Raw genomic sequence first — 25,610 nt, forward strand, 5'->3', positions numbered from 1 at the left:
CATCGCTGCCCCCCGTCCTCCCCCTCCCCCCTCTTCCTCCTCCTCCTCCTCCTCCTCCTCCTCTGGAGGCTGAAAACACCATCGCTCATTCCCGGCACTGACATTTGCCCGACCGTCGGTGCGCGGACAGCAGCGAGAACAAGGAGCCGGAGACGAACCCGCAGCACCGGAGCATCCCGATACGAGTCGGCCGGAGCGAGAGGCGCACCAGGCGGGGGAGAGCCGCTGCAGGGAGTCGCTGCTGCCTCTCCGGACTACCGGACACGGCCCGAGCGGGACTGGATACGGAGTGCATTTACGTCTCGGTGGGACATTTTTGATCTTGCAGCGGAGCCTCGCACGCTTGCATTTCCACTCGCTAGCATTTAACAGCTTTATTAATGCTAAGTAGATCATAAAGCATTAGGCTGAGCCCAGGAGAGCCGTCGGCGAGAGCCCCAGTCGCATCATGATGTTGTAATATTAAAGGCTGGGAGTAAACAGGGGGGAGCGGGTCAGTGTTTGGCTCCCTCCTCCTTCATCTAGATGGTGATGAGCGTGTTCGCCACATCGGTGCCAATGAATTAAAAACAACAACAACAACACTTATTTATTTACAGAACCTCAGGAGCGGAGAAAGGGCGCAAAGCTCGCTGGACTAGCCGAGCAGTGCATCGTCGTCTCTGGTGTCGGATTGGCTGTCGGAGCGCATGGAGAAAAGGGTACGTCCGCTCTTTTTTCTTTATTAATTGCGTGGGTTCTAATGGTTGGGAGGGATCGCGGATCGGACGCGGGGAACGTGAGTCCTCTTGGAAATGCTCTCCGCTGTTTTAACAGCCGGACAAACACGAGGCCCGCTGGAAACGGACTAATGGACTGACATGAGCTCAGTGTTCCAGGAGGAGATGTGCCAGCAGATACAACATGAGCCAAAGAGAAATCTGCCTCTTACTGTTCACCAAACTACCCAGGATCAATGTAGCACTTTACAGACAAATGGAGAGAAAAAAAAATAGCTTCCTAAAATATAGAAATGATACGTCTGTTTGCACCTTTGACCCCAGTCAGACTTTAGGGATAAAATAGAATATTGCTGTGTTAAATACTGCAGCTCCTCCAGGTTATTGATCCAACACATTCAGTGTGTTTGGTTTTGCTGCTCATTTGGAGCCACCGTTTCCTCCCTCCACCCTATGGAGCTGGCATGTGTAACAGCACTCAGGCTTTATGGCACATCGGGGTTAGAGCCGTGTAGGTAATTAAGAGGCAGAGCGGAGGAGATGCAGCTCTTCAACTCAGTAAGTAGGTCAGGTTTTTTTGCCACAGTGATTCAGAGGCGGCACCGTGGTGCTGGAGGAGAGATTGGCTGACGGGCAGCAGGCTGAGACCTCTCAGTGAAGGAGCGCGATTAAAGAAACGTCAGGACTGTTTGACAACAGAGCAGGGAACACACACACACACACACACACGCATGCACACACACTCTATACAACACTGTGGCTCAACACATTGGAGACATACCTGAATACCTGCAAACACACTCAGCTAATGTCTGTTTTTGCTTCAACCTTCAGGGAAAAGCTAATAAAAATGTTTTCTTTTTTAAAAATACTGGCGTGCTAAAGTGCCCGTTAGACCCGCACGCCGTTAATTAACACAATTAAAACTTGCAGCAGAACCACTGTCCTGCCACCCGAACCCTGTTTACTTGCTGGACGTGACTTTTTCAGAAAAGAGGGGAAAATTTGTGGAATTTGTCATCTTGACTTGTCCGCTTTGATCCGCGTGACGCACAGAAACCCGATAGGGGTGGTGCGAAAGGAGAGACGCGCCATCCGATAGCGGTGATTGTGTTAATAGCCAGCCTCCATAAAACTGGAAGGTGTCCCGGGGAGGGCCCCCGAGCAGGTGCTTCCTCTGATCCCAGTGGCCATATGGGGCTCTGAAATACAACAATTTGATAAGCCATTTAGGACAGTGGTTCTCAAAGTGAGGTCCAGAGACCTCCAGGGGTCTTGCCGAGGGGTTGGCTGGAGGGCAGAGTGTGCACATTAGGAGGCATAATTTAATTTCTCTTTCATTTATTTCCCAGAGGTCAGCGGAGAGAGAAGATACGAGAATAATTGCTTTTATGTTTTGCTTCCCTCGCCGCGCAGAACCAACAACAACAGCCAGACTTACATTAGACACGTTTAGGAAAATCCTCGGGCATCTGCGGGTCAACTTGTGAATCACCCTGGTGGAAAAAGTGCACGCACAACTGGGAAATGTTTGGTTTGGCGCGCCGTCACCGTCCTGGAGCGTAAACAGGCCCGGCGAGGCTGTCGCACCAGGCTGGGGGAGGACATGTTGAATGACACTGAGGATATTTCACCACGGGTCACATTGGCCTAATTATCTGTCCATTTTTAAATGATATGTTGATGTGTTAGCAATGTTTTTGCATAGCAGTGAATTAATATTCATAAAAAAAGAACAATCCCTCAAGCTATCATCTGCCTCACCTCAACTTACAGCAATAACACAGCACAAAAACATCTCTTTCCTCCTCGGAGATGAAATGAGCGCTAACTGCTGGGTTCCAAACACCAAACGCACCCTTGGTTCGTCCTGTCAAACGCGGGACACGAACCAGACGATCTGCGTTCAGCTCTGCCACCGACGTCCCCGGACGGCTAATAAAATCACAGCGTGACTTGATGTCACGCAGATGTCCAGTGACGCTCGTGTTTTCCATCTAATTGTGTTTCAGTATGAAGAGCTGGTGCACTACTCGGGGTCGGAGGGCATGCCAGTGGGGGGGTACGGGGACAATGTCAGGCCATTTCCTCCCCCGGAATATGGACCCGCCATCCCCGACTCGCTCAAACACCACAAAGACCAGATCTATGGGTGAGCATGTGTTACTGAAACCTTAGCTGTGGTACAAATGAATTAGGTAGCCTGTTAGCGGCTATAAAATAGTTAAATAGTTTAAAGTAAATCTACTCTTGTAGCAGATTAGCATGTGTATATTTTTATGCTGCATGTGAAACTGCATACCAAGTGTACAGCTGTCTGCTCCAAAAATGCATATTAAGTTTCCTGTAACACCGTCTGTGACTGTATCATGTGGACACTATGTAAACTGTTACCCTGTTTATCTATGCTATGCTAACTGCGCGCGTGTGTGTGTGTGTGTGTGTGTGTTTCCAGTCATCCACTGTTTCCACTGTTGGCCTTAGTGTTTGAAAAGTGCGAGCTAGCCACCTGCTCGCCTCGAGATCCTGCCTCCTTCTCCGCCAACTCTCACCTCTCCGGGATGACCTGCCACAGCGACGTCTGCTCCTCGGAGTCCTTCAACGACGACATCGCCGCGTTCGCGAAGCAGGTGAGCGGTCGGGGGGAAAATCACAGAACGGTGCCGGACGGGTCTCAGGGTCGGGATCACTTGAGTCTGTTTTTGTCCGCGGTGGTTTGCAGATCCGATCGGAGAAGCCGATATTCTCTTCCAATCCCGAGCTGGACAATTTGGTAAGTTTATCAACTTACACGGGGACACGATCGCACCTATTTTGGGAGGTTTTCACGCCCAATAATCACCGGTGCTGATGTCCACAGATGATCCAGGCGATACAGGTTCTTCGCTTCCATCTGCTGGAGTTGGAGAAGGTCTGTTGATTGGAGGGGTGGAGGTGTGAGGAATGAACCTGTGGTGCTGCTGCGTCTGCTCACTATGTTCTTGTGGTTCTGAAGGTGCACGACCTCTGCGACAACTTCTGCCATCGCTACATCACCTGCCTGAAGGGTAAAATGCCCACAGATCTCATCCTGGATGAACGGGAGGGCGGCTCCAAGTCCGACATGGAGGACTTCACCGGCTCCTGCTCCAGCCTGTCGGAGCAGGTGAGGCGGGCCGACACACCTGTCGGGGGGTTCCCCATCATTTAACCTCAGTGCTCTAACCTCTGGTGTCCGCTGGCAGAATGCCTCGTGGCTGCGGGAGCCAGATGAATGTGCCACGACTCCCCTGGGAACGCCGGGCACCTGCGGCCTGCCCTCGCTCGGCACAGCGGACAACTGCAGCGACACAGGTACGTGCACGGAAATAAGATTCTCGGACACGTCCGTCAGGTCACGGATGCTAAAGACGGACCCAGTTTGAAATGATGAATTAGACTTGGATTTTTAAAACGCAAAAAAAACCGGAACCTTGATTCGCGTGGCTGCAGGCGACGGCCTGGACGGGGCCATGACCTCTCCGAGCACAGGTGAGGAGGACGAGTCCGACAGAGAGAGGAGGAACAACAAGAAGAGAGGCATCTTCCCCAAAGTGGCCACCAACATTCTGAGAGCGTGGCTCTTCCAGCACCTGTCGGTGAGCAAGCGCCTCCTCCGTTTTGGTTTTACTGTCGATTTACTACGAAATAAAAGCTGCCCAGCAGAGCTGCATGGAGCGACGCTGCCCCTGCACGGACAGAGAGGGGGTTTAATGGAGGTCAATTAAATTTAATGAAAAATCAAGGATTAAGTGATTATATGAATATGGCCTCGATTCACAGTCCGTGGAAACAACAGAAATGGACTGAGTGAGTGGGGATGAGGTAATTAGCTGTTAAATGAGGGAGGTCAGAGTTGCTCCACTCCAGCTACTACAACATGATTACATTTAAATGAGATAAAAAGGCTTTTTTACTGAATCTGAGGTGTTTTGGTGTATTTTTATGTGTGCCGTGTGTCCTCCCCCAGCACCCGTACCCGTCTGAGGAGCAGAAGAAGCAGCTGTCGCAGGACACGGGACTGACCATCCTACAGGTCAACAACTGGTCAGTGCACACAGCGTTTCATCAGCGCCGCCCCGTGACCTCTCAATAATCCGTCAAACTGTCCCGTTTAAACGGGGAGAGACAACTTTAGCCACGCCCACCTCACGACAGCAGGCTTTTCATCTCGTGCCAGCTCTTTGGTATCTTCAAAGCAGCCATTTTGTGCAAAAAAAAGTTAGTTACGCACGAGGAATTACCTTTAAGAGACTCTAAAGGAGACTGTTATAATCCAACTCATGGGTTTGGAGCTTGTGAGTGAAAATCTGCAACCAAGCTCTTTTTTAACTGAAGCCGACGTGCAGCACAAACCCGTTTGAACCGCTCATAAAACCGAACGGCAAATCAATATCCAATAATCAGATGGTTTACTGCACCCAAATTCATCAACAGGCCTGCAACAAAATTAATTAATCCCCCAGATACGTTGCAGGCCCAACATGCACGCGCTCAGTTCAGACCCCTAATGTTTAATCTATACCCGCTCCCTGATATATGATAAGCCAGTAACAGGTAATCCCACATAAATATACTGCGTGCATTTTAAACACGAGGGTTTTCTATGCTGTAAAATTGCCCCGTCTCATTTACACGCCTGCACATACATGCACACGTCCTCCCGATCAATGGAGATCAATTACCCGAGGGGGGGGGGGGGGGGGGGGGTCCATACTGGCTTTGCCTTCAGGTTGATTTATTCCTGCCCTCCAATTAAGTGGTTGTAAAATGGAGAAGGTTAATATCTTGGCTTTTTTGTCTTCATGAATAGATTCCTTCCTTTCCCTCCCTCTTTAAACACGCTGTTTGTTGATGCCCCCCTCCCCCGTGCAGGTTCATCAACGCCAGGAGGAGAATCGTCCAGCCGATGATCGACCAGTCAAATCGCTCAGGTTGGTGTTGAGACGTTCACGCAGGTAAATGTGGAGCTTTGTGTGTGTGTTGTGTCTCACGCTGGCGTCCTGTTCCTGCTCTGCCAGGTCAGGCTGGCCCCTACAGCCCAGAGGGGGCAGCGTTGGGGGGCTATGGGCTGGACGGACAGGCCCACCTCGGGCTTCGCACGGCAGGTAATGTCACCTGTGGGCGGGAAACACCTGCAATAAAGCTGAAACAGAGGCAAAAGAACGACAACGAGTCCTTCCTCCGTTTGCTCGCAGGTCTCCAAGGAATGTCTTCCCTGCAGAGTGAGTATCCTGGCGCCCTGCTCTCCCAGCCAGGATACCCCCCTCACCCAGGACCGTCCCTTCACCCCTACCCGGGACCCCACCCCCACCACGCCATGCTGCTCCACCCGCCGCCACACGCACACCCTGCCGAGCCTCTTCTCACCCAGGGACTAGACATACATGCACACTAGCTGTGCATGCCTGTGTGCGTGCCTGTGGGGGGGTGTGTGTGTGCAAGGGCAAATTACTGTGCGCGTATGTGAGTGAGTGAGTGAGTGAATTTGTATGTATGTATGTGTGTATGTGTAATGACACATACCGGACGCTATTTAAAGAAAAAAAAGATGCATTTCTCGAGTTTACATTCCCCACTGAGTGACAGTGACCTCAAGATATAACACACACACACACACACACACACACACACACACACGCGCGCGCACACACACAGTTTGGACCCGCAGGTTTAAGCCATAACTCTTGCAGATGAGAAGTGCTTCCACTCCAAATGTCACCACTGCGTCCTGTGGGTGGGACTCCTGCTTTAAACTACACTTCCCATCATGCCTGCTGGCCCACAGGAGAGTGGACCAACACATGAAGTGGATAGATGCATATTTATTATCTAACTTGTAAATGGACGATGCCAGATGGGACCTAATCCTGTGAACAAACGTTCTTCACGACCTCCCTCGTCTTCCTTCACGCTAGGACACGCGCTTTATTTAAAGCTTCTTTTAATTGTCTTCTTATTCTATTTTTATATTTATGTGTGCCGCTCCAGATGGACGTGGCTTCATGCAAGCTTATCGGAATATTAGTGCTCTTCCTTAGCATGAAGCTAAACTCTATGAATGACTTCCAGTCTGCCTCGCTTTCGTACCACTGACCTCCTTAAGATGCCAACAGGTGTCCATTTAGATCTTTCCTTCACACACACACACACACACACACACACACACACACACACACGGGAAGCCATTCTACACACATACAAACGTGCACAAACTCCTTTCTAAGCATTTCTGGGACTTTGTTTTGTCTGGCATCACAGTGTGTGAGGAGAGCTTCAGCCAAAGGACTCTGGAACGTTTCAGCTTCTTCTCCACTCTGCTGGAATATTTCTGGATGATGATGGATACAGATATTAAATTCTTTTTTGTAGGATTTGTCGTTTGTCTTTATTTCACATCTGTCACCTGGTACTTGCTGCCAGCATTTTATCTACTAACGATTCAGAACACCTCATTTGTTGTTTCTACTGATATGAAAGACATATTTATACCTCACGTGACCTTTTAGTGGTCCTAAAATTAGAATTAAATCCCAAAACAAAACATATGTGCTCTCTCACCGAGACCCCAAAAGGCATAAAGTGAGTCTTGACTCACCTGAGATCCAGTTCAAGGTTTTAATGATCCCACAGGAAAAAATACTTTGTCCAAGATGACATAGAACATTAAAATACCTCAGAGGAGCCGTTCGTCCCATCCTGGCCGGGATGGCCGGGATGGCCGGGATGGCTGGGATGGCCGGGATGGCCGGGATGGCCGGGATGGCTGGGATGGCTGGGATGGCCGGGATGGCCGTCGTGGTCCAGAGCTCTCTGCAGCTCCTGCAGCAGCACCGGTCAGCGACATTCCCGACTCCAGATTCCTGATTCCTGAGTCTTCTGCAGCCTCATGAATTCGGCTTTTCCATGATGTAGAAATCAGCTCCCGTCCCCTCCAATTCAAAAAGTCATCCATCATCCATCCATCCATCCCTCCATCCACTCATCCATCCCTCCACTCATCCATCCACCCATCCATCCATCCACTCATCCACTCATCCATCCACTCATCCATCCCTCCATCCACTCATCCATCCATCCACTCATCCATCCATCCATCCCTCCATCCACTCATCCATCCATCCATCCATCCATCCATCCATCCACTCATCCATCCACTCATCCATCCATCCATCCCTCCATCCACTCATCCATCCCTCCATCCATCCATCCCTCCATCCACTCATCCACCCACCCATCCATCCATCCATCCACTCATCCATCCATCCACTCATCCATCCATCCCTCCATCCACTCATCCATCCATCCATCCATCCATCCATCCATCCATCCATCCATCCATCCATCCATCCATCCACACTATCAGAGCTTTGTTTCTATTTTCTCTCTTGTACCAGTTCAGTTATGAGAGTTCGTTGTTGTATCAGACACAACTGTGATAAACGCTCACTGTATCACGGCTAAGAACCAATCCGATTGCATAATTCCACTTTTTCCACTTTATAAAAACATCCCAAATGTTTGATTTTTACAATAACTCAACAAACCACCATCAAAGCTTTCACGGGACCTCTTCTTGACAACCGGTTTACCCGTCCTCCTTTTAACCGTCACGTCATTCCTCCATCCATCTGTTTAACTCCGACAGAGGCTTCGGGATGCAGCTGCAGTGATCCGTCACACGGGCCGGACCATCACAGGGAGGGAAAAATCCAGATTCCACATTTCAGCCAGAGGCATCGTGGAACAGCTCAGTTCCTGATGGGAGTCTTCTGCTCACACACCCATTCAGAACCATTCTACGCTGCTCAGAAACCGCAGCAAAACAACCATGCTGGGTCCCCAACATCAGCCGTGCTGCCCTGGTCTGGCCTGAAACTGATGTGGGGGGGGGGTGAGAAACTGGTGTGTGCAGGTCAAAGGTCAGAGTACAAATTGAGGTCACCAGGAAATGGTGGCACAAAGGTCCCAACCTCTGCAACCCTCCACTTTTCATTTCTCCCTCACACTCAGTCACTCGGACGTGTTGGTCAACGGACCCCCCAACCCCTTCTGCCCCCCCCAACCCCTTCTGCCCCCCCCCAACCCCTTCTGCCCCCCCTTTTTCCTCAAAACAGAACCTGGATGGTGAAAGTTGCAGCACCGTTTGTCTCAGGCTGCCTCTGCGTCACCTTTCTCGGGCGTGTTCATGTTTCCAATTTGCTGAAACTCCCCAGCAGATAAATATGCAGCGATTCCCAAACTGCACCTGAGCACGAGCCGGCGCCCACGCGTGACCCCGCGCCCGATAACGCGTTCCACACACCCCGACGATCCATCAACCCATCGTCCTCAAAATCCCAAATGTTGGCCTCATGTTAGCGCTACATAAAAAGACAAAAGAACGGTAAAAGTCACGTAGGGGCGGTTCCCCCGGGAGCAGGAAACAGTTCAGAAGGAGCAGAAGAGATGATGAATTTGAGGATCCAGCACCTGCATATGTGCCATAACTACAGCAGCAGAAGACTCAAAAGAAAGAGTTCTAAATAAGGTTTTATACAATTTGCATAAATAATGATTACCAAACAATGCATTTAAGTCTCACATGCTGATACTGTGGCTAAAGATTGTGATTATGAGACGCTTTTGACCTCAGAGTGCCGTACTCTTTAATGTCGAATGGGTTCTCAGGGCTGCAGGTGGGAAGAGAAAAAGGTGGTAAAATGACTCCATTTAAAGGAAAAATCACATAAAGATTGTAAAAGAATGCATCGCTACACTTTTCATTTTGAAATTTGACCATTTGGGATATTGCAGCCAAATGAACACACGTACGTGAAGGAAATATGCACACGTGTGTGCTAGCATGGGAATATGTGTGCGCATAAATATGCAGAGTTCCATTTTCACATAATGTTGTGTCTAGAGGAGCTGTGTGTGTGTGTGAGTGTGTGTGTGTGGAGGGGGTGGTGGTGGTCATTAATCATTCAATTACACACCTGTCAGAGTTCAGACAAGCGAGGGGGGAGGGGGGGGAGTGGTGGCGGGTTGGGAGGAAGGGGGAGAGAAAGCAAAAGAAGGAATGTGGCAGAAAGAGGAGGAACTGAATGACAAGAGAAGGAATGTGGAGGGAAAACGGTGCAGGTTTGAAGACGTGCACGGGTGAAAGTTGCATTGTTGCTGTGGTGAGTGAAGAGGCCACGACAGAGGGAAGCGGCCTGGGCGTCAGCACAAAGACATTTCTGTCTCCCAGAGGGACGAGGGACAGATGAGGACGGGGCAACTGCAGCTCTTCATCAGTGATGAAGATTCACCCCTGAGTCAAGAGTCAACGCTGCCGCTATACATGGAAAACACTTCTATTTTAGGCTTTTAGTCACACACGTCTATACTTTCTGGGTGTGGATGTGTGCAATAGGTCCGAATTCCATCATAAAAGAAGAATCCGACATTTCTACACCACCTAACAGAGTTCAACGTCACGTTTTTATGACAAACACCGTTTCACTGATGTAGCCGAGGCGTCTTGTTCAGACTGTTTAGCGCGACAGGCTTATGTAACCTGTAATTGTAAATCACAGCCCTCTATGTGCTAATCCGTAAAGTCATAAAGCACCCGACTGTCACATTAATGTAGTCGTCCACTCACGCTCGGCGCTCGGCTCCGGACCAGGACTGTAAATTAGCAGCTGCAGCGGGTCCGTCGTTTATCAGTTAATTGACCCATAAATCAGAAGTTCTGAGATGGTGTCTGTGCTGACATTGAGGAAATTCACCCTCCTGTGTGTTATAGAGTTTTTATGTAGCACATGAGCAGATACCCACCCACTACCACACACACTTTCCTCTGTGTGCGTGCATATGTGTGTGTGTGTGTGTGTGTTTAGCTACAGTACCTCAACTGCCCCAGGCCACAGCCATCTGCGTTCCTCCACTCACATACACACAGATACTCACAGCCCCCCCCCCCACTGCAGCCACAGCAGCCATATATCTAATTTATGGCGGTGGTGAGTGCGATACACACACTCATGTATGCATAATATATCACATGTGTGAAAAAGTGCCGAAGGAGGAGTGTGTGAAACGCTGTCTCACGTGGTTATGGCGAGTCTGGACCACAAGTCTTTGCTCACAGCTTCAGTACATACTGTGCATATTTACGCTTTAGTGCATGAGAAAGAAGTGTGCATGCATCTGTGCACGGATCCAGCTGTTTACAGGCGAGCAGAATGACAGATGTCTCATTACAGACATTTGATTGGCTCGGTCATTTAGAAAGATTTGATGTGTGTGTGTGTGTGTGTGTGTGGTGGAAACGGTGCATTCATTAAATAAGAGGTCCTGATCAATATTCACACGCGTGCACGCTTGTATGTGCGTTCAGTGGGTATTTGGTAACGTGGATTCAGGAAGTGTCGAATTTTGGAACAAATTAGAAAGTTTACTGCGTAAGAAAGTCTTAAAAACTGACTGCTAAAATTGTTCCTCTATTAAAATAAATAAATAAAATGCTGCTGCTTAAAATCTCTCAGAATCTTGTTTTTACTTTAAACCTTCCTTAACGTCTTTAACTCAATAACTGTTCTCTTCCGACTGACTTTTCTGTTCTTTTAACAACAGTTTTCATTTACTTAAGATATTCTTTTGAGTTTATTTGCAATTATTTCAATATAAAGATGAATAAAAGATAAATGAATTGCAGTGGTGCTGTGACGTTTTCTATCATTTTCTGTGATTAAATAAATTCAAACGTATCATCGTGGTGATTTAACGACTCAACACCGCCCTCTAGTGTTGAAACCCATCAGTGCATCTCGCTGATATCACTTTCACAAGGCAAAATCTGCTTAGCTCGGCGTAATCATGTTTTATTGGTAAATGAGCTTCACTTAATCGGGCATAGGCACTGTTGTCCAAAGCTTTATTAATATTTTAGCCATCGTAGGAGGTGAACTTGAAACATAAAAAGCCACGTCGACAATCATTCTGTCTTTAAAATCCTCAGAGTATATGTTGTTCCCTTCAGTCTATTTCCCCCCTTTCAGTTTAAATTGACCTCCTTAAATAGCCTTTGGTTATCTCTCTTCAGCTCTGCAGTTCTGTCTAACACCTCTGACCTCACCCCCCAGTTCTGTCTCTGAGCTCTGTGCCAGAACTTCCTCTTTGTTTTCTCTTTCTTTTTCAGGGATCTCTGTGCTATCTTCCTCTTTAACTACACGCTCCGTCTCTGAGCTCTGTGCCAGAACTTCCTCTTTACGTCCGGGTTCTCTCCCCAAACTCGGTGCCTCAGCGACTTCTTCCAGTCCACTTTTTCCTTTTGAGTCCTGCACGCACGACGTCCCCTGACATCCGGGTTCTTGCTCAGAAGGTTTTGCACCATGTTCGCCTTTAGTTCCCGCTTTCATCCTAGAGATCGGACCCGGCTTCCGTATGGTCTGCCGGTGCGGGCTGCGCCGCGACCGGTTGCAGTACAGAGTACGTCTACGATGCCACTGGTTGAGGGACTCTTGGGCTTCCACGCTGAGCTGGCGGGCAGCTAAACGTGGTTGGAAGCTGCTAATGTAGTAGAGCGAGGCGTAGAGGGTTGTCAGGTAGTAGCCACCTATTATAAAGATAGTTAGATGTTATGTGGCTTGAAATGAAAATCTCTCTGTTTGGTAATAACGCAAAAGCCTCGGTTTACCTTCCCCCTGCAGCTGTGTGGGGTCCAGCAACTCCATCATGTAGTCCGTGTCTATCTGCAGCGTGACCGCATCACTGCGAAGCAGCACCCACGTCAAGCAAGGCAGGAAATCATCTGCCCCATGCACACTACCTGCAGGACGAGGAAGGAATGAGGAACGTTACACGGGACGCGCGAGCGCGCGGTCGGAACACGGCCAGAGACAACGTACCCGAGGTAGCATTAGCGCTCATGCTGTGGTAGATGCTCTTGCAGACTTTCAGCAGGATGTGGACCTTCTTGTTCGGGGAGTAGGCCTCATGCAGACTGGTCCACCTCTGCTGGATGCGCTCCAGGGTGACGGCGTCAGGAACTCCGACATCGGCAGAGCCCCCCAGCTCTTTAATCCCTTTCTTTTCCAGGACGCGCATGTTGCTCTGCAGCTCCCTGACGGTGCCGTCGCTGGTCCGAGAGGCATGAATGCAGGAGTTGAGGTGTGCGGAGACGGGCTTCAGAGCCACCTTGTGAAGGGAGAGTTCTATCAGAGTGTCTACACACGAGGGGGGAAAGAAGTGAAAACAAGTTTATTCCTTTATCACCTTCCTGTTCCAGACTTCGCTGAAGCTCACCCACCGATCTCAGGGTCACTGATGTCCGTAATGCTGTCCAGCAGGGCCTGAACTTCCTGACTCTCCAACAGCGTCTCCCTGAGCGATGTGAGAGACGACCTGACTCCTTGTAAGAACTCCAGGGCACCGTTGTGGTTCGCTCCGCTCCTCAGTGTCACCTCCACAAATTCCTTAACGGCCTCCGAAAAGGGCTCGGCCCTCCGCCTGCTCAGCTCCTGCACGCGATTGGTCAACCTTTTCTTCTGACATACCAGACCGCCGAGAGCTTGACCGACCACCGACAGGCGGTGCACGACCTTGCTGGCCAGGCTCTGCGTGCTCGGAACATGCGGGTTTATGTTTGACGTTCCGGACTCCTGTTCTTCCTCTATGCTGCTGATAGACAGGGTGTCGAGCTCCAGCGAGGGAGGGGGGAGCAGCGACGAAGGCCTGGGCGGAGGCAGCCAGACTCCATCTTCGATCCAAGACACTCTGTGAGGTGACGGGGGTGCTTGGCTGCCAGGGGACTGGAGGTCAGACGCTGAGCTGCTTAAAGCTTGAGGTGTGGAGGGAGTAGATGGAGGGAGGCTGTCAGCGCTAGCTCTGTGATAGCTACCGGAGGCGCTACTGAGCCTCCGGAGAACGACGCCACCTGATGCTGACTGTGGCGAGTCAGCTGACGTGGCCCTGACCAGACCTGGATGAGGAGAGTACGGACAATGAAAGAGTTCAGTGCGTAGCAGGGATTTAGAACAAAGGTGGTGAGACTGGAACTCACCGGAGTTCTCCCGAACAGGAAGCTCTTGATTCAAAGATACGGGCCTTTTGCTCGCCATCCCCGTGTCCATCACCGGCCTGTTGCCGAAGCGTTGCCGATGGCTACCTGATAGCTGCGTGGGGGCAGTTGCCCTGTGGGTCAGCCAGTCATCGCCGTGGTCGTGGATGTACAGCGGATTGATGATGCACAGGGCCCCATTGGCGGACGTCAACTGAGCAAACGCACAAGCAAGTCTGAAGAAAAGGTCTGCGGCCTTTGATATTTCACATGTTTCTACGAGAGGCTTCTACCTGAATGGAACACACCACGTTGCTCAGCTCCCGTTGCGTCATGGCGTCGGCCTGTAGGTCAGGAGGCGTGCTGAGCCAGGCTTCTGCGTCAGCGAGAAGAGGAGCGTTCCTTTGGAAGACGGTTCCTCACGACTCGTTTGAGAGGAACAAGGATGGAACAACTCACCTGGCTGAAGTCGAGACAGGTGCTCTCTGTTTTTGGCCGTGACGCTGTAGATCCAGCGAGGGACAGTGAGGCAGCCGGGCAGCACGTCCCTGACCACAGGCAGAAAGAACAATACGGATGATGGATTTACAGCTGAAAGGCGTTAGCATAAAACAGGCCGCAACATTGTAGCAATAACTATCTTCTGGGCTTTTTCTGCTGTTGCGCAATTCAACGGGCGCCCGTTTGTGTGGTTGTGAAGGGAACGGCCAGTTCTTACCTGGTCAGAGAGTAGAAGAAGACCAGCTGAGCCAAGTCGGGAAAAGAAAGACGAGACTCGGACAGTCGGAAAGCTGACAAAACCAAAAGAAGGAGGCCATAGGATTAAAGCAAAAACCTGAGCAGAGTACAAAGGGGAATTTTGAACTGAACTGAATTGAACTGAACGATTGACTCAGCAGTTTTATTTCCAGAACACCGGGTCTGTTATTTATTACTACTCATGGTTTCAGATGAGAACACCAGACGTTAGCTCTGCCCGTCAGTAGCCACCCGTTACTTCCCCTCAGTAAGTCGGGAACTAGCTTCAGGGGACTTTTTCTTCATCCGTCTTGAAGAAAAGAACGCGGCATCATAGTTGGTTTAAAGACCCCGTTGTCAACCCAAACACTCCAATTCGAACATCGTGTCTGTCCCCCCAGGAAAACCCCCCCTGCTCAGAATCTGTTTGGCCATTTTAGCGTCAGTAAAGTTTGCTTCAACACTTAAATTAGAAATAAAAACTATGAGGAAACAGATGTTGCGAAATGACCTTGTTGTGAAAAAGATGCCAATGAAGACGCCCTGCTGTGGTGCAAAAAGAGGTGTCTCAATCCTAGACCGGGCTTTCTGTTGCCATGGACACTGCAGGGATACTATTATACACTATTATACAGCAGAGAAAAGGGACAGTATGTGCATGGAGTCCCAGTCTGGGCCCGTACCAGTGCCCGTGGTCTGGATGTGATAGTCCAGCACTCCTTCCTGCTCTTCTCCAGCAGAGACGACCAGCAGGCCCGGCTGGGACGTCGCAGGGTCGCAGACAATGAGGAAACTCTGCGGAGGAGACACGCAGAGGCTCATTTCATCACCACCTCCGCTTACACAAGCACGCCAAGGCTACGCCGCCCCGGCGCCAATACTGGACAGAGTGCAGCTTTCAAAGGAGTCGCCATGAAACAAAAGCCCAGCTTGGGTTTTCTCCCGGGTGGCGGCAGGACGTGCTGCACTTAATGTTTATAGTAAATATTTAAGTTAAATGGATGACTTATCCGACATTAGCAGCTCCATTCTGACATGGCTGTGTGTAAAAAGTTTAGCAACGTTTGAGCCCGTTAATGAGCGACTAGGCCCCTTTTCTTCCTGGAGCCGCCGCTTCTTTTTCAGAAAACACGTGATGAGTCCAAACTGGCATTTTTCTGACATTCATCAGCGTGGCAGCGTTTAGAAACAGCGTGGCTGCGTCGCTCAGCCCTGGTCTCACTTCAGCTGACACAGGATGTGGCTTTCACGTACACTGAGCTCAGAAAGTCACCACACACAAGCAGAGGAGGAATGACAATGAGCGAATTCTGCTTTAAATAAATAATGGTAACAATTAGTCATGCGCGCCCGAACATCCTGACACACAGGAAACCCGCCACATTCCACCCAGGTTACAAATACAGGTTAAAGCTGCAGCCGATTCACCAGAAAGCTACAAACCTGCTACTTCATGCACAGACTGACCAACTCACATTCTCCCTCTGGCAGCTCCTCGTTTTACTTTCATGCGACTGACGTGCACGACTTTTATTGAGTGTAACTTCTGCATTCAAAGTCATTAGGTGTCAAATAAAACAGGAACTACTTTGTTCACTCATAACAACTTGTTCAGTCTGATGTAAGTGAAGCACAAAAGTGCAGCCTTGCTTTTAAAGACAACTAAACCTGATTTAACCCCCCTAAAACTATTTAATGATCTGTCTCTTAAGAATTCCACTGCATTTATATGATTATAGTTCAGTTTTGATTTCCATCCATACACGCAACGATCAACTTTTGTCTGCACAGACTATAATACTACGCTGATTTTTGCAGGGATGAAGGAGGTGGGGGTGTACTCACCCCTGCGGGTCTCCCACCCACAGCGGCGTGGGCCTTCTCTCCATCCCAGGGCGTCCCGGGGCACCAGGCCTCCTGGCAGCCCCTCAGCTGCTCCAGCAGGGAGAGTCTCTTGGTGCTGCCCCTCCATGGGATGGCCGTGGTGCCGTTCACCGAGCTGGAAAAAGCCCTAGAGCCCCCACACGGACAGAGTCGAGCCCATTACACTGATCTCCACGCTAATTAGAGATCAATACACTGATGTAGGAGAGTGGAAGCACTTCCTGCTCACATTGTTCACGTTTCCTCTCCTCTTCTTTGCTGTCAGTTGTTGCTTAAATCACCCAGAACTTCAGAAGCCGACGAGAACGTTGATCTTCAGCTGCACGTGTCGACGCTGGAAGCATTTTCTCTTTACACATGAAGCTCTTCAGCTGATCACACGAGAACTTTCCTCACCCCCCCCCCCCCCCCCACGACTCGGTGTCGCTGGTGGCTCTGCTGACACCACTGATGATTCACCACTTTGTCACTATTTCCATGGTAATAAAACACCTTTTCTTTTGAAAGAAGCATTTCCTGTCAACATGGTGGAACCAGCTATTTTAGTAGCGCTCAAACCTCTGATCCACTGAGGCGGCTACAGAAGGATCTGAAACCCCAGAACAATCCCTCCAAGGCAGGAGACCGAAAAATGTCACAAACAAAATCCATGGAAGGAAGGAAATAAAGGCAAACCCTAACTTTTAAACTAACCTGCAGGATTATGATTAATATTGAAAATGAAAGGACAAAAAAAGGACAAAAAATGAGCGACAAGTTCAAAAGAGCTCACGTTTTAAATGTTAGATTTATTGCAGAATGTTTGTTTCGATGTGTTTTCTGTTCACCTATTTTTGTTTAATCAGGTTTTCATGCATCATCTCTTCTCACATATTGTTAACAGCATTATTGACCCAAAGACCCCAAAAGACCAGATAAACAGCAGCAAACTCAGGTGCTGATGTAACAGACTCAGAGTTACTATTACTGGATATCATCGGGTGGTTTCTGCCTCCATAAAGATCTTAAAGCATCATAAGAGACTGAATGGGTAAAATAGACATCGATATGACATCACACTCAAGACGATCCGCTCACCACTCGTATAACAAACTAGCTTGGCAGAATATGGAACATCAAAGATCTGGGTGAAACCCATCAGCTGATCTGGACTTCTGTAAAACCTTTAACACACTGATCATTGCACTTTCATCTGTTGTGTTGGAGATGTTAGCATTTGCAACACTTTACACATTAAATATCCACACAAATTAAGGTGATGCGCGCAGGTGAAAAGGGAAGAAAGGGATTAAAAGAATGTAAGAAAAGTGCATCTAGTGGACACAAAAGAACAGGAATATAAAACAGGCATGTATGTGAGGCTGTTTGGGAAACTTCCAACTGGTCTGCCTGGCTGTCCTGCTCTCAAAATCTCCCTTTGAGGGCCAGATCTGAAGACGTGACTACAGCTGTAAAACAAAGGAGAGGATGGCGAGTTACTCCTGCCCCCGTTTGTGCTGCGGCGCCGCGGAGGCGGAGCTCGCCTTGGCCGGAGCCCCTTTGCTCTCACTGCTTTGGTCCTGGCTGTCAATCCTGGCGTGTTCCTGCTTCACCAAATCCTCCAGCTCTGCCTGCAGACATGGACGGGGAGAGGAAGCCGTTTGAAAGGCGCTAAAAGAGTCGCGCTTTGGTGCCCGAGTGGTGACAGGGGTGCAAGACCACAGAGGAAAACTAAAATGAGCACTTCTCTCACGCTACACAGGAGACGCTATGAATGGCAAAGGTGTAAACATTCTACAGTGATCTGTGACCACAGCAAAGCATAGGCGCAGTCTTGCTGCTGCAGGAGCGAATAATGAGAAACTAATGAGGTCTAAAATTAAATGAGTGGACTACTTTAGCTCTTAATTTACCTTCCACCCCAATAGGTCAGCCAAAGCCAAACAGCCATCGTCACAGGTACTGATGTGAGCGACATCTCTGCAGGAAAAACACAGAAGCGTTGTTTCAACAAGGCTTGGACAGGACTGGGGTCAAACTCTGACACTGCCAGCTTAAAAACATTACACAGTTTCCCCATCAAGTCTTTATGGACAAAAGAAATGGTTGTTCACCCTCTGGTGGAGCAAGTGTGAACTGCAGGCTGTATTTAAAAACACCAGACTGCATGTACACTCAAAATAAAACAACTTTCTATAGAAGCAGCCAGAACACCTGTATGCCTTGTCTGAGTCAAAGTCCATCCCTCCGCCAAACCCGAGAATCCCAAACAGAGCATTAGCCTGCAAAGAGACAAACGGGGCTGTAAACATGCCGGACAAAAGGAGCGGGCTGATTGTGCAGGTAAACTATTACCTGACCAGCCTTTTCCATGTTTATGAGCAGTCTGGGGCAACTTTTGGAAACCCTACATTAGAATGAAGGCAAACGCACACATTAAAAACACCTCTTCCTACATTTTTAAAAAGAAAATATGGAATTGCTGAGCTAAATCTTTCATGTTATATTGTACAAAGTCGTCTTGCTTGGTCCAATGAAGCATATTCCCATGTATGTATCATACCTGCTGACAAGACTGGCAAAGGGTTGGACCTGCAGGGACGTCCCCATGATGATGAGGAGGTCACAACGAGGGAAGTCCTGACAGATGAAGGTAGAGCATTTATTTCTGCACCTCCCCAAATATGCATAACTGCATTTTCATCAGACTCACAGACTTAACAGAAGTGAAGAAACGAAGAGGAAGATTCTCCCCAAAGAAGACGATATCTGGGTGAGAGAAGAGGGGTCACAGAGGCAGAGATGCATGAAATGCTTCAGGACCTGAGACACAAAGTAAGAAAGGAGAAACAGTCCAAGTTCTCCTTACCGGGTTTCACCAAGCTGCTGCATTTCTCACACCGGGGAACGTCGTCGGAAAAGATTTTTTCTACAAATCAGAGGGAGACAGTTGAACCTTGTAGGGCTGCAGCGATCGAAGTGATCGAATATTCGAGTAACCGGGTAAAACGGATTTTTGCTTGGTTGAAGATATACAAGCAATAAATTTACGGTTTAAGTACACAAGAGTATGGGGAGCAGATTTGAGGGAGGTAGGGAGCGAGGGAGGTAGGGAGGAAGCAAGGTAGGGAGGGAGCGAGGGAGGTAGGGAGGGAGGGAGCGAGAGAGGTAGGGAGGAAGCGAGTTAGGGATGGAAGTAGGAAGGGAGCAAGGGAGGGAGGGAGTGAGGGAGGTAGGGAGGGGGCGAGGGAGGGAGGGGGCGAGGGAGTGTGTGACTACTTTGTAAATGCAACGTAAACTCAATGCAAATGTGTTTGAAGCTCTCGTGCATTAAAGCCGTGGACGATTTTGAAATTCCGATCTGGAATGGAAGTACAGGAACTTTTGGAGGAATCCCTTCAGCCCCACTTGTCATTATGTTCCTCCTTACAGGCCTCAGCGTCCCTAACCCTGAGGAAAGCTACCTTTCATCCAGCCCAGCGAGTACTCCTTGCGGCAGCAGAAACTGACACAGTGGGATGTGTAGAACGTTCCATGAGCTTCAATGAGGTCGTCCCCCTCGAGGCCAGCCACACGCTCCAGAGTGTCAATATTCTGATCGATCAGAAACATAAATATCAATACATTCACAGAAGCAGTTTAGGGGCGCCTTCACTCTTCCATACCTGCGAGTAGCACCGCCTCAGGAGTCCTTTATCCTTCAGCAGCTTCATGAAGTAGTGACAAACTGTGGGCTGAATTATCCAGATTAAAAATCAATCACTTCTTTTCTGCTGGAGTTCTAATTCCATTAATATGTTTTCCAACACAGAGAGTGTTTCATACCTTAAACTGTCCTGGGTAAAGCTCTCTGGCCAAAGCAAAGAAAGGCTCTGGATGTTTCTGGCAACGCAGGTGGAGAAAAGACCATTTAAGTTGCATTGGGTCACATTTCAATATAAAGTTGTGTCGTGAGCCATGCAACAACGGCATCTTTCACATACCTTGAAGTAATCAATCTGGAAGATCGCCTCTGGGTACGGCAGGTTATACTTCTGCAGGTTTGCATACAGGCCAGTTCCAGGTGAGCGAAAATCAGGGATCCCAGCCGCTGCAGGTGGATATGATGTGAAGAACTTTACTTTGTTTACAGCAGCAATAAAATGGGTCTTGTTCATCTTTAGTAGAGCTACAAATACTTACAGGTGGATATCCCTGCTCCAACCATGCAGACGATGTTTTTACCTACGCGGAAACAGGGAAACTTCTGATTATTCCACATGACATCAAACCAGAGTGGTATGATCACAAATCATGGCTGTGTTTGATGATAAAATGTCAAAATCTCACATTTTCCACTCTTTATATACTGTGCTACTCCCTCCAGAGTCAGCTCATCGAGAACCTTGTCTGGGGTGCCAATGCCCAGGTTTCTCGAGAAAAGATTACGCAGGAACTCCACTGGCAGGAACACATGAGAAAAATCAGCTAACATGATGATGTCTGATGAGAAAAGGCCAATATGTCGACATACTGTCTTCTGTAGCCTCGTCCTCACCGCAGTCGTCGGACTCTTCCTGCAGAGAACAGAGCTTTGACAATTCAGCCAGGCAAAGGACGGTTGTCATTCGATGTAGCTAGCAGCAATAACAACCTCTTTAGGTAGATTTAATATTACGTTATTGGACATTTTTGTGAGCAATATTTCCTCGGTCACACAAGAATTGACAGAATGCAGACAATCGGGTCATAAACAATAACTCCATCTTATGTGCTCCAAACTTGCTCGGTCAATTTAGGATAGCGCAGATTTCTTACCTCTGGCTCAGGTGCTAAAGCCCCCTCTTCTTTTTTAGGTATTTCTTTAAAATGCAAATATAAATACCAGGTCAATCTCTACACCAATATATTCCCCCGTGTGAAATGTCTCATTAGCCGGATAGCTAGCTACACCAGCTAGCGGTGTAAACAACTCAAAAAGGAGACTCAATTTTCATGGCGAACAGTCTTCCTACCTGATGCATCAGACATTTATCCTTCTAATGAGGCCCTTTAACAACAAGGACCCGAATGACAATTAATTTTAGTATGATTTATTTATAAGGCCATTCACGAAAAGAGGAAAGCTATCAAGCGCTGCGCATCGCCGCAGATGTCCTGTTGTTGTCCGTCGTTAAATCGGTCCGTGCTTGGTGCGACTTGGCAAACATGGTTCCTACTCGGTGGCGTCAGCACGAACTGCTTAACTTTCTCACCATGAGCGTAATAAAAGTGGGAAAAACTATTAGTTTAATAAACGGAAAAGCAGGAAATACCATGTAAATCAAGCAAATTAAACTTTAAGGCATTTGAAAGCATTTTAAGGTGGAATGCCACAAACCCCGTAGAAACTAGCAAAGAAGGTATAAAAATTATATTATTTCTAGATAAAAAAAAATATTGTAAATGTATTTTTACACACAGAAGAACCAACGTTTCCATTATTCCCATTAAAACGATCTACAATACCAGTCTGAGGTCTTCTTTTGCCAGTGATGCACTGACTCATTCACACTGGATTATGGGCGTTCCTGTCCTCATATAAACTTCCACAAGGAGGATTAGAAATAGAGACAGAACACGGAGAACTAAGGAAGGATTGTGTTCTTCAGTTGTGATACAGAGGTTGTGTATTGCAGGTAAAAGTCATACATTGACAGTAATTACAATGATGAGCAGTAAAATATTTACCATATACATCAATGGCTATACCTTTACATTTACAATAAAATACTATAAATCTGTATTTTCAAATTAGTACAACCATGAGAGGGAGGTCATATAAAATGAAAACAACAGAATTAAATAAATCTTATATTTTACACGGCAAAATTCTTGGGAGGATGCTCCACATTTGCTTCAACTACAGTTGTCCCATCTCATCTCGTCCCTTTTAAGTTTTCTGTCAGCTATTAAGTGTCCATTTCATCCACTTGTCCTCCACTTTCTCAGATTTCCTTTCTGTCTTTCAGATTCTTGAGGCCCCTGATTTACCCCTGACCTTGGGATTGTTCTTCGCTTCCTTCTTTACTTCCCTGCCTCAGGCTGAGGTCGTAGCCAGCAACAGTGATGTGACACTGTGGTAACATTTCCTCCAGCAGGATAAAGACCAAACCGGGGTTTGCAACCCTGGGGAGGGACGACACATCCAGACGCCGTAATCGTCTGCAACACAGCACATTAAAATAGATGAGGTTGACAGCACTTATCATGTCAAGCGTAGTAGAATAACTCAGATCTGTTGTGTTTAAATACTGACTTGAGATTCCTCAGCGCAGGCAGTCCACCTATTGTAATAAGTGGACAATGAGAGATGTCCAGTTCTTCCAGAGAGTCCCGGAAAATATGAAGCCCGGCCAAGAACCAGTCGTTGACTTCAGGGCATCCTCGTAACGACAGTGTTTTGACACAGGTCTGTCCCTCTGAAGTCAGAAAAAAAAATGAATCCTTATACTAAATGTTGCCGCTTACAAAAAAAAAAGTGGGGTTGTGAAAATAAGCTGGAGCCGATTACCCAAGTTGCTCAGTCCTCTGTGATTAATGAGCGTGTAGTTCAGGTTGACCTCCTCCAGAAGGGCATCTTTGTGATTCAAGAAGTCCCAGCTGAACTTGCCGCGCTGGTCTGAGCTGAACCACTCTGTCTGGCCAACAAACCTGAGGATACAAGTCATTCATCCATTAAAAGATAAAACAAAGCATCAATATTATAGAAGAGGTACCAATAAAAGGCACTTACGTACCTGAATCCTCCCCTCATATTCAAAACATAATATGCTGCCGCTATTTTTCGCCCGTAAAAATGCTCCGTGTAGGCATAGTAGCTGTAAAAGAAGTAAATAAAAGTAAAAGTATGTATTCGGAGTGCTGTTATAATTGTGAAAACTTAATTTTTTTATACCACAGTTGAAAACCAGAGAGTTTTACTGTGATAAGACGGCCAAAATATGAAAGCAAAGGACTGCAACTCTGTAACTATAGCAACTGCAGGCGCGTTTCATCATGTTTCTTACGCATTTTTCTTCTGAATCTTGGTCCTCTTCCTCTGCAGCTGCCAGTTCAGCAACATCTCCACATCATAATAACGCTGGGCAAGAAAGAGCAGAAGCCTCCTGTGCAAAGGAGGTGGTGACACTGAGCTGGAGCTCCACCGTCGCCCAGGGAGCAGGAGCAGGGCGGAGTGATGGCAACACCGTCGCAGAGACTAGAACACAGAGAGAGACAGGTGGAAACCTTAGTAATGATCCTGGCAACACGGCCACAGAGGCTGAAATGGATGATAGAGTTCACCAGCTGCTGATGAAAGAACAAAAATCTGCACCAGAAGTTTTTTCTCACATTCTTTGTGTTGGCTCCGACTTTCTGATGCCGACATTAAATTAGAATAAAAATGTCCGAAACTGCAAAATGCTGACCTGATATTTACTAGTGGAAAATCTAGCTATTGACCTGAATCATTAGCTAATATGGTCCAGGGTGGCCCAGACACGGAAAAACTCAATGAAATGTGGATTTTATGCATTTTCACAAATAGAAATCAAATTGAATGTGTTACTCTGAATGATGTGCTTCTTTACCTTAACCTTCCCCTTACCTGCCCAACCGGAAGCCAACTTCAGCCTCGGATAGTACAGCATATTCAGTTTAAATTCCTTTTTTTATACATAACATGTAAGCATATGTAACTGAAGATGTGTTTATAGACCCATCTGCCTAATGCCGAAAAAATAATAGATACGGGCGTCAGGTTAAAAAGCGAAATACGGACTAGAAATATGGATCAACCACTGCTGTATAAAGATAGCTACCAGAGTGGGTCATTGGTTTAAAAGGACAATACACTGTTACGAAATGCCACAAAACAAAATAATTCTATGCAGGAGGTACATTTAGAACTGGGTAGATGCTTTAATCTTGCAACGGCACAAGCAATTACAGACATTAAGCGTAATGTTTAATGAAGAATATTTGGAGGGTAACTTACTCTTACGGATGTCGACATGCTGCCATGGATTAACGGGAAGTCAGGAGGGACAAAAAGGTTTTTTTCCACTTTAATGGCAGTAAGTTGTTGTTCGTACCTGTGGCCGCTAGGTGTCGCTCCAAACACGCTTTTAATGGCTCAGTGGACCTGAAATGACCTGAAGCAGCAGGAATCAAAACCATAATACTCTACACATGCATCTATGTCCCGCCAATTTCCTTTATTTTTATTTGCAGTATGATTAATGACGTATGAAAATCAATTTCAAGGAGAACTGTCACGTAAGTTATTTTGGTCTAATTTGTTCCCCAATTTGTGGTTGTGTTGTTACATGAGTGATGTGAGTTTTATGCAAGGATGAGTAACATTTTTAAAAGTTTAAAGCCTTTTCGTGTCTACAACAGCCTCCAGGCTTGAGCAACTTCAGCAAGCATTTTTCTGCAAAACAGCAGTTCCTCAGATGACATCACATCAAATATTCTCCGGAGGTGTTTAAATTTAGTTTATTTTCCCAGAGGGAGAGTTCATAAACAGTTTCTGAGTCTGTTTTTAGATATTGGTCTGTCTTTATGATGGAACAGAACCAAAAAAGGTTGAACTCAATCTGTCAGGCTCAAGGAGAAACAAAAGGCTCCTAAAGGCAGCTGCTCAGCTCACTTCCTCTTAAAATACAAGGACTTCATTCCTATTAATACAACAAATCAATAAACACCAAGAATTATTATTCCTTCTTCAACCTTTCTGCACTTTCTTATTTAATCCGGATCATTTAAAGGAGGAACAAGAGTGCGAGATTGAGACTGAGAGGTCACCTGACAGAGGTGGAAGCAAAACAACAGACAGAGCTGCATCAGCCATGATGCAGCTCCGCATCGGCCATGATGCAGCTCCGCATCGATCATGATGCAGAGCAGCATCGGCCACGATGCAGCTTCGCATCGATCATGATGCAGAGCAGCATCGGCCACGATGCAGAGCAGCATCGGCCACGATGCAGCTTCGCATCGATCATGATGCAGAGCAGCATCGGCCACGATGCAGAGCAGCATCGGCCACGATGCAGAGCAGCATCGGCCACGATGCAGCTCCGCATCGGCCATGACGCAGAGCAGCATCGGCCATGATGCAGCTGGCTTTTTCTGGTGTTCCCTCATGTAAACATTTCAACATTTCCTGTGATCACGGTCGGATTTGTGCTGGATTAAAGCTCCAGTGGGACAGCAGCTCGGCCTGAGCTGGGATCTAA

General features: G+C 47.7%; 4 protein-coding genes across 7 annotated transcripts; 1 reads left to right on the forward strand and 3 right to left on the reverse strand.

Moving 5' to 3' along the window:
• On the forward strand, nucleotides 1-7,111 carry meis3 (myeloid ecotropic viral integration site 3). Its single transcript, XM_003978751.2, has 13 exons — nucleotides 1-305; nucleotides 600-701; nucleotides 2,732-2,871; nucleotides 3,175-3,349; nucleotides 3,442-3,492; nucleotides 3,580-3,630; nucleotides 3,715-3,864; nucleotides 3,944-4,052; nucleotides 4,191-4,336; nucleotides 4,708-4,784; nucleotides 5,613-5,671; nucleotides 5,759-5,845; nucleotides 5,936-7,111. Exons 2-13 carry the CDS (start codon nucleotides 690-692, stop codon nucleotides 6,133-6,135), a joined length of 1,257 nt encoding a protein of 418 aa, XP_003978800.1. The 5' UTR covers nucleotides 1-305; nucleotides 600-689; the 3' UTR covers nucleotides 6,136-7,111.
• Nucleotides 7,112-11,621: 4,510 nt separating this feature from the next.
• rinl (Ras and Rab interactor-like) lies at nucleotides 11,622-16,770 on the reverse strand. Of its 2 annotated transcripts, XM_011608753.2 has the most exons (11): nucleotides 16,616-16,770; nucleotides 16,348-16,513; nucleotides 15,186-15,297; nucleotides 14,483-14,555; nucleotides 14,224-14,312; nucleotides 14,058-14,140; nucleotides 13,768-13,978; nucleotides 13,015-13,686; nucleotides 12,614-12,931; nucleotides 12,403-12,534; nucleotides 11,622-12,321 (listed from the first exon to the last, which is right to left on the reverse strand). In XM_011608753.2, coding segments are annotated over exons 1-11 (2,385 nt in total). In that variant the 5' UTR covers nucleotides 16,618-16,770; the 3' UTR covers nucleotides 11,622-11,794. The 2 variants fall into 2 exon arrangements, with proteins under 2 accessions (XP_011607055.2, XP_011607056.2); XM_011608754.2 differs by lacking the exons at nucleotides 16,348-16,513; nucleotides 16,616-16,770 and adding an exon at nucleotides 15,978-16,079.
• Nucleotides 16,771-17,154: 384 nt separating this feature from the next.
• Nucleotides 17,155-21,539, reverse strand: sirt2 (sirtuin 2 (silent mating type information regulation 2, homolog) 2 (S. cerevisiae)). Of its 3 annotated transcripts, XM_011608751.2 has the most exons (17): nucleotides 21,360-21,539; nucleotides 21,163-21,206; nucleotides 20,879-20,921; nucleotides 20,695-20,805; nucleotides 20,548-20,589; nucleotides 20,349-20,455; nucleotides 20,191-20,247; nucleotides 20,031-20,099; nucleotides 19,830-19,959; nucleotides 19,235-19,294; nucleotides 19,079-19,134; nucleotides 18,929-19,005; nucleotides 18,721-18,772; nucleotides 18,580-18,647; nucleotides 18,279-18,345; nucleotides 17,910-17,996; nucleotides 17,155-17,834 (listed from the first exon to the last, which is right to left on the reverse strand). In XM_011608751.2, exons 1-17 carry the CDS (start codon nucleotides 21,373-21,375, stop codon nucleotides 17,829-17,831), a joined length of 1,092 nt encoding a protein of 363 aa, XP_011607053.2. In that variant the 5' UTR covers nucleotides 21,376-21,539; the 3' UTR covers nucleotides 17,155-17,828. The 3 variants fall into 3 exon arrangements, with proteins under 3 accessions (XP_011607053.2, XP_003968814.2, XP_011607054.2); XM_003968765.3 differs by having other exon boundaries at nucleotides 17,155-17,996; nucleotides 21,360-21,537; XM_011608752.2 differs by lacking the exon at nucleotides 21,163-21,206 and having other exon boundaries at nucleotides 17,155-17,996; nucleotides 21,360-21,537.
• A 433-nt stretch (nucleotides 21,540-21,972) lies between these two features.
• dmac2 (distal membrane arm assembly component 2) lies at nucleotides 21,973-24,447 on the reverse strand. Its single transcript, XM_011608750.2, has 6 exons — nucleotides 24,365-24,447; nucleotides 23,394-23,584; nucleotides 23,124-23,204; nucleotides 22,898-23,037; nucleotides 22,643-22,805; nucleotides 21,973-22,548 (listed from the first exon to the last, which is right to left on the reverse strand). The coding sequence occupies exons 1-6, from the start codon at nucleotides 24,380-24,382 to the stop codon at nucleotides 22,374-22,376; spliced, it is 768 nt and encodes a 255-aa protein (XP_011607052.2). The 5' UTR covers nucleotides 24,383-24,447; the 3' UTR covers nucleotides 21,973-22,373.
• Nucleotides 24,448-25,610: the final 1,163 nt, after the last annotated feature.

The sequence above is a fragment of the Takifugu rubripes genome, chromosome 11 (assembly GCF_901000725.2).
Source record: "Takifugu rubripes chromosome 11, fTakRub1.2, whole genome shotgun sequence".
NCBI lineage: Eukaryota > Metazoa > Chordata > Actinopteri > Tetraodontiformes > Tetraodontidae > Takifugu > Takifugu rubripes.

What these genes read in the sequence shown, in the direction of transcription:
- meis3 (XM_003978751.2), top strand. An exon ending in ATCCCGAGCTGGACAATTTG is followed by an intron (nt 3,493 to 3,579) that starts GTAAGTTTATCA and finishes TGATGTCCACAG; the next exon opens with ATGATCCAGGCGATACAGGT. An exon ending in CCTCGGGCTTCGCACGGCAG is followed by an intron (nt 5,846 to 5,935) that starts GTAATGTCACCT and finishes GTTTGCTCGCAG; the next exon opens with GTCTCCAAGGAATGTCTTCC.
- rinl (XM_011608753.2), bottom strand. An exon ending in TGGGTGGGAGACCCGCAGGG is followed by an intron (nt 15,298 to 16,347) that starts GTGAGTACACCC and finishes TCTCCTCCGCAG; the next exon opens with AGTTTCCTCATTGTCTGCGA. An exon ending in GAGCGCTAATGCTACCTCGG is followed by an intron (nt 12,535 to 12,613) that starts GTACGTTGTCTC and finishes CTCGTCCTGCAG; the next exon opens with GTAGTGTGCATGGGGCAGAT.
- sirt2 (XM_003968765.3), bottom strand. An exon ending in TTTGCCAGTCTTGTCAGCAG is followed by an intron (nt 18,773 to 18,928) that starts GTATGATACATA and finishes ATTCTAATGTAG; the next exon opens with GGTTTCCAAAAGTTGCCCCA. An exon ending in GACTCAGACAAGGCATACAG is followed by an intron (nt 18,346 to 18,579) that starts GTGTTCTGGCTG and finishes TTTTTCCTGCAG; the next exon opens with AGATGTCGCTCACATCAGTA.
- dmac2 (XM_011608750.2), bottom strand. An exon ending in AAGATTCAGAAGAAAAATGC is followed by an intron (nt 23,205 to 23,393) that starts GTAAGAAACATG and finishes CTTCTTTTACAG; the next exon opens with CTACTATGCCTACACGGAGC. An exon ending in CCTGCGCTGAGGAATCTCAA is followed by an intron (nt 22,549 to 22,642) that starts GTCAGTATTTAA and finishes GCTGTGTTGCAG; the next exon opens with ACGATTACGGCGTCTGGATG.